This window comes from Cupressus sempervirens, chromosome 4 (genome assembly GCF_028749045.1).
Source record: "Cupressus sempervirens isolate cs-2001-9-10 chromosome 4, ASM2874904v1, whole genome shotgun sequence".
Classification (NCBI taxonomy): Eukaryota; Viridiplantae; Streptophyta; class Pinopsida; order Cupressales; family Cupressaceae; genus Cupressus; species Cupressus sempervirens.
In genome coordinates, this window is record NC_143121.1 from 782784740 (window position 1) to 782792082 (window position 7343).

The 7343-nt window shown below is 35.5% G+C and overlaps 1 protein-coding gene across 8 annotated transcripts in view; it reads right to left on the reverse strand.

Annotated features, from left to right (window-relative positions):
* LOC149563737 (LRR receptor kinase SERK2-like) overlaps nt 1-1761 on the reverse strand; it is a 286023-nt gene extending 284262 nt beyond the window's left edge. For 3 of the 8 annotated variants that reach the window (XM_089826867.1, XM_089826866.1, XM_089826865.1), the window contains exons 1-2: nt 1606-1756; nt 1067-1109 (exon numbers count right to left, since the gene is read on the reverse strand). In XM_089826867.1, coding sequence (XP_089682993.1) covers nt 1067-1109; nt 1606-1677 — 115 coding nt within the window. In that variant the 5' untranslated portion in view covers nt 1678-1756. Of the gene's footprint in view, nt 1-1066; nt 1110-1253; nt 1303-1605 lie in introns of all 8 variants that reach the window. The other 5 variants (XM_089826870.1, XM_089826874.1, XM_089826868.1 and 2 more) reach the window with 5 other exon arrangements.
* Nucleotides 1762-7343: the final 5582 nt, after the last annotated feature.

Genomic DNA, 7343 nt, shown 5'->3' on the forward strand with positions numbered 1-7343 from the left:
TTGTTTTTCCTATGCATCTCAATGTTCTAAAGTAGATTTGAATTTTTTTATATTTCCCCTGTAAATTGGCATTTGGAGGGCATTTCCGCATGTAGCTTTCCTAACATATGGCTGTGTTGCTCTATGCCAATAGAAGTGTTAACCGCATATAGCATATGAGATGATAAAATAAATAATATAGTCAAATGAAAGAATTTGCCCCAACAAGAACCCGTGAGGCATGTTTGATCTTCAGTCTGAATTTACATATACAGGTAAAATGAGCCGTTTCAGGTATTGGTTTTTATTATTTTGCTTAATAATGTACAGCGTGCAGCATGAAATTTATACAGGCTGAAAGTTCAGTGTTTACAAAGTTTAAGTAGTTTAAGGAAACGCATTTGAAGAGGAAAACTGTAACCAATCTCCAAAAAGAAGCAACCAGAGATTAATACTTTGAAAATAAACATGAAGAGAAACCAGTCGTATGTTCTCGTACCTATCTCATTCAGGTTTACGCTTATGTTTTCTTACACCTGTACTGCGTAGTGAATTAAACAACTCAATGCGTTCCTCGATCTATTTATGCTTTCGTGTAGATGAACAAAGTCATTTTTAATGCCAATTAAACAGCGGGAAAAATGCTTATTAAACAGACATGTCCTCGTACAGACCACTAAAGAACTAGAAGTTACTATAGCTCGGTACGACATGAGAACGCATTTTGAGGAGGTAAGCAATGGGATTTATTTTTAAAGAGGAGGAGGTTTCATGCAGTGGAAAAATTTGTTATAGGTTGAATTAAAATCTTTTTCAAGAAGGGTAGCCGCCCCTATTTTCTAGGACTGCAGATTTAAGAGGGTACTGCACATTTAAGAAAATAGGGATTTGAAATTATCTCACCGATTTAAGCTTTCATTTTGGTTCCTTGGCAATCATCTTTAAAAAAATTAACTTATATCTAACAAAAATTTCTATTTATTTATTACTTGGAGTGACTAAATAACACAATTCATTAAGTTTAACTTTTAAAGATACTTGTGTTCAAAGCTGGTTCTCGATTCAAAATACTTTGATTATACTTTACCTTGCACTGCTGCTGGATTACGTAGAACTTGTACTATTTCAGCCTGAAGAAGCAAGAAGAGGCGAGATTTAGAGAAAACAGGGCAACGACAGTTCAAAATTGAAGGATCAAACTTCAGACAAAAATAAGTTGGTTCAAGCTAAACTCAAGCTTAATCTCCTCGTCTCTTCTTTGAGCAGTTACTCACTTCTTCAAGTGTACTTTGTTCTCTTGCTATCCCCTGCAGTGTTCTGGTCCTATTGACACAATTGAAAATCAATTAATCACTCCCTATGCCTATCTTCCTATCTGAGGTTTTCAAAGGGGAAAACTGAACTGCTAAACAATTAATTTTTCATTTAATCTAGAATCTTGAGCTCTGGTCCGCGAAAACGTTTTATACAGACGATGTATTTGCAGATAATGACAAGGGAAAATTTAACAGCAGTAAACTCAAGAATTCCGTATTCTGTAAAGCTCACACTAGCAAGTATCTCCATTTACTAATGAAAGCTTCTTCCAATAAATAAAAAGTTATGAAACCATGAATGATTACTTACCAGTGTTTTCGGCCGCTTCCATTCCAGTTTCCAAATGTTGACCGAAGACTGAATGTTTTTCCAGTTAAACATTCGGAGTTGGCGTCAACCAGAATTCCAGTATGAGGTGGACGGGAATAAATCCAAATGATGTATATTTTTATTATTTTGGCCGGTCTGGGAAAAGATTCGGTATCCTTTGGTCTTATAAAAAAACATTTAATTATTTATGTTTCTTTGGGTGTTTTAAGCAGTAAGGTACGAACATATTTTATTTTTATTTGTTCAAGATTTTATTTAGGTTTTTTTTAAGTTTAAATTGGGAGTGTGATTATCAAATTTATAAAATCGATCTTATGTTCAGCTAATTAGATTTGAAGTAAAATATTGTGAGATATTTTAATCATTTATGATACTAAATAATTAAACATGGGTTGTGTTGTTTATATTTTAAAAAAATTAGTTCAAGTACATTTATGAAAGTTATTAGTCCCTGATACTAAATAATTAAACATGGGTTGTGTTGTTTATATTTTAAAAAAATTAGTTCAAGTACATTTATGAAAGTTATTAGTCCTAGTAGGGAACTTATGTTTTTTTTTACCCCCCATTAAAATTTATGGCTTGGAGCATTCACATATTATAAAGTTTAAGTGCAAATATTAAAAAAATCTATTTATCAAATGAGAAATCTTGATTTTCTATTGGTTAAGTATATTTTCCTGGGGTTTTTATGATTTTTTTATTTTCTAAAAATTGTCATAGGCATAAACAGCTGTCCATAGCAAATAAATAAACAACTGTTCGTCATTAATGTTATCAAGCCATGTCTTGTCATCAAATTCCCCCATGAAAAATTGAAGTCACGAGTTCGAGTTCGAGCTCGAATGTTGGCATGGCGGGGTTCAGGATTTGCGAAATTCTCGTTATTTTTGCTCTGCGTTTTTTACGGCTGCGCATCGTCAGTTCCACTCGCGGCAAAGCCACGATGGATTGTGGATGGGCAAAGCGGCGTGAGAGTAAAGCTGGCGTGCGTGAATTAAATATTGCACCTTGAGCACATGGTCACGGAGGGGCTGATTCAGCAGCCGTTGAGTTACATTGCAAGCACGGTGGTGATTTTTCAGAATGTAACCGTGAAAAAGAATAATGGGTCCAACTCTCCCACTCCCCTGTAGCCGCTAAAGCACAAGAAGAAAGGCCTTTAAGGCAGCTAATATTGCAGATTCCAACGCCCACGTTTCGCTTGGAGATTTTTCTCACGAATGACTTCCACTTCCATAGCGTGAAATATTTTAAAGGGCACCAACAAATATATAATTTTGGACCTGTCCGGGCCTCATTTGATGGCTACAATTTGTAAGGAATGGAATAATGTTTCTTTGTCTTCTATAGCTGTCTGCGATCAAATGCATTTCTCCGAATAATCCTTCTAACAATTCATTTTTTTATCACCTTAAATTCCCTAAAGGCAGGGACTCCAGCTCGCAAAGAGCTCTTGTTATACTATTTTGATTAATTCATAGTTATATCAATTTACACATAGAAAATGCTAATTGTCACTATAATTAAGGCATTGGGTTTGAACAATTTATTTAATTTTAAGAATCCACATACATGTAAAGATGTCACATATAAATTAATTCATATTAAACCTGATTTGACATCTTGTAAGAAAAATGTCAAAAATCATACTTTACTTTATGTAATTAAAGATTAAGATTTTGGCGATTTAACTGAAGTTTCAACAGTAGCGGATCAAGATATTTTGCTCCAAATTTAAATGGGTGTGGACTCAAGGATAGGAGACGTAAAGTTGCAAAGGCCTACGAGTGATTATGTGGGATGTATGTCATTCAAAACATGATGCAATATAGTGTGAAAGCACATTGGTGGGATGTCATGTGTGATGTCCCCAATTTTAATGTAATAATTAATTAACTAATTGGTCCCTTGAATTAAATTCAATAATAAATGACCTTTAATTAATTAATTAATATGGAGTAAAAAATAAAAATTATTTAAAATGTGCTCTACTTATAATGTGAATATGTCAAATTTTTTTAAACTCGCGAAAAACCCAGGCCAAAAACATCTGCAAAGAAAAAAGAAGAGGTTTCCCAAGAAATCATGCGATTGTGGAAGCCAGAGATTTACAGATCAAAGGCAGTTCCATAGGGTTCCTTTAGGAAAACACGATGCCAAATTTGCAGTTGTGACGGCCAATAGATTCGCAGTATTTGAAGAAACCGCAGGTGAGTCTTTTAGTCAGCAATGGATTGGAGGGCACCAAACCCTTTAGGATGGAATTATTGGTAAGGAAACCATTTTGAAAGCCTCCCCCACATTCACAAGTGTATTTGAAATCTCCTCCTTTCCCCCTTTTTTCACAATTGAGCACCTAGATAATCAATTTCGGATTTTTAATCTCACTAAATATGTGAATCTGGATCTCTATAAGCCTTTGTCCTTCCCAGTATGCAATCCCCCCTGGTAATGCCCCATTTAAGCAGGCCTTCATCTAAACCAGATCCTCCATCTTCCTATATCCGTCCGCATCGCCGGAAAACTAACAACTCTCTATCATCGAAACCTAAAATGTCCACCGACTTATCTTCACTTAATATTTCAGACAAAACTATTAAGATTTTAGATGTCACAGTTGAGGAATCCTGGTGTGAATGCCTCAAGGGAGGTGTTTTTGCAATCTAGAATGGTCCCATGAAAGATCTCCCCCTTTTATCCACTGGCTGGAGGAGAACTGCAAGGACCAAGTAAGTATTTTCCATTATTCGGATAGCATTTTGTTTTTAAAATGTAAAGAAGAGTCTGTCAAAAAAGCATTTATTTCAATCTCTAAATGCTTTTTTAAGGGTCACTGTGTCAAATTCATAGAATGGTCATATGACTTTCATATAGAAAAGGTAGATTTCATGATTCCCTCTTGGTTCATTATGCCTTCTCTCCCTCCAGAGTTGTGTCAAGTAGATATTATTAATTCCATAGGTTCTACTGTTGGTGAAGTCAGAGGCATTGATGCTTCTTTCTACAGTTGTAATAGTGTTAAAATGCTCATCAATACTAATTTTAATCATCCTATGGAATTCCATAAGAAAATTATCACCAACAAGGCATCATATGATACTAACTTCCATATTTATAAAGGGAAAATTGTGGACATCTTATTATTTGATGACCTTCACAAAATCAGACCCAAGATCCTTCCTCTCACTTATGATTTCAAAAGTATGTTTCCTTGGATAAGAATAATGAAAAACAAAAGGATTTGGGACCACAAAGGCCAAAGATCCCCAACTATGAAACAAGGAAATCATGAGTTATTCCGTATCGAAGATACTATTGGTAAAAGGTTGGAAGAATGATTAATTAGTGAAGGAAGGATTAAATTAGTATCAGCTATGGATTCCAAAGGTACAACAAAGTTGGATGAGAGTGGTATGAGCCTTAAAAAATGAAAGGGAAAGAAGGGAAAGGAAGCAGATAAGGCTAGCAAAGATATAAGCAAAAATAGATCTGGTGATACTATACAACAGCATCAAACAGATCAAGACAGAGTACTCGAAGGCTCAGAAACACCTTCCTCTCCGATAATAGATCATGCAAAAAAAGGTGCAGTGTAGGTAATCATATCAAAAGTTGTTCAAATAGAACCCGACATGGAGGGTAAAGAAAAGGATAATGAGGAAATGGAGAACCATTTAGCAACTGATCTTAAAACAAATATCACTAAGGGTCTCCTACCACAAATGAAGCAGATTGAGACAACATGTTATTCAAAGGGTGGTATATTAGCCACCCCCTTCAGCATAAATCAAATAGGAGATATGGCCTGTAATATGGAGATGATTAGTAAGGGAGCAGCAGAGACTTTGTATGAGAAGGGCCCAGAAAGCTCTGAACATTTAACAAGTGAAGACATTCTTCCAGAAGATTTCTCTACCCCTCAACAAGTAGGACAATCAAAGGAAAATCAAGATAGACATTTAGAGGAGCTTGAAAACCTCATGTTGTTCACTTCAAGCCGGGCAAGCAGCAAAATAGAACATCAAAAGGACCCAAGCTCTTCACCTTCAATTCTGCCTCTGGTTAAAGACAATTTGGTGAAGTCCCCTGTCAAATTTTGTAAATTTTGGCAAACCCCAGCTGCCACCAATAGTTCACCTTTTACTCCTAGCAGTAGGAGCCAATAGGAAGACAAAGACAACTGACTAGTTAAAGAGCTTCAAGAATTCTTGAATAAGGAATGCTACACAGACCCTTCAATTGTTGAAATAGATATGACAAAGATGGAAAGAGCAAAGATTGAACATCTTACTGAGGAGCTGGTCCAAGTATTTGGCCTAGACAATGTTGACATTACCTCGGTAACCCAAAAGGAGGAACTTTGTGATGTCCCCTTCTAGCTAGAGACATCACTTTAGCTGGTGATTAGCCTATCAGAGACCCTCGTAGGCTAATAAGATTGGATAGAGGGTCACCTTGGTGTGGAGATCCTCCAAGGACCAGAGCAGAGTACTCTTCTGGGTTGCCAGAGTTTGTTTATGATGAGTTTTCCTTTGAGTTTGGCTTGGTCAGGCTATTTTTAGCAGTTTTTGGAGTTATAAAGATAGACCCCTGCTATTTTTAGAAAAGGGGTATGGTCATATGCAGTTCTATCATGTTAGCTCCCAGTCCAAACGACATTCAAAAATGTTGAGTAATAATGGAGATATTAATGTTTATTTAGTTAAAATAAACATTATTGGTTTTAAGCCTATATTGTTAAGTTATAATATATAACTTAAGTGAGGGTCATGATATCATAAAAGGGGCCATCGTTTCAATTAATTGTGGGTCCAAGCTTATGGAAAAATTAAAAGGAATTTTCTAAGTTTTAATGTAATAACATTTTTTATGTTATTATTATATCTTTTATCCCACATTGAGCGTGGAGACTCATTCTGGAGTTGACGAGTCCTTATAAACAAACCTTGTCTTCCTTCAAGAGCAGGTTATGAGAATTGCTTAAAAACTTTGCCTTGTGAAATTTCTTGAAGTTGTGGCAACAAGGGTTTCTACAAGTTTGAGAAGAATTCAGACTGTGGAGAACGTAGTATCTTCAGAGTTGATGCAATTTGAGGGTGTGAAATATCACTTGAATTTTGCCTATGAGTTGACTTCATTCTGGAGTCAATATTGTGTTTCAGTAGGAAAAAAGTGGATGAATCTGTTTACAGGTTGGAAGGGGTTATAACAGCAGCTACAGTGCTGTGAACAGTACAGCGCTACAGTGAATTAAAAATCAGAGATTTAATATTGCGGTTTTTGATAGGCGCTGCCCAAGGAGGAAGCAACCAGCAGCGTGGTTGCATATTGGAGACAAAAATCAGGTTTTTTTCAACTATTAATGATGATGTTTTTAATGTATTCTTCCAGCAATAAGTATTGTACATACATTAGGAGCCATCCGAATAAATGAATTTGATTAGCATTATAACTAGATTTGAGTTATAATTTTAGGTAAGATTAGTTTTCAATATTTGTATTTTCTTTTCATCAACTAAAAAACCCAAAAACAGCTTAAAACATTCAAAAACAAACCAAAAACAATCATTACACCCAGGGAAACAAACAGTGATCAGCGTAGAGCCTATTTGGGGTTCTTACAAACTTGTTCAGGAGATCCTACAATTAGGAGGAAAGAACTATTCATGTGAAGATCTTAGAAGAGATTTATTTAACATTCAAATGGAAGACTT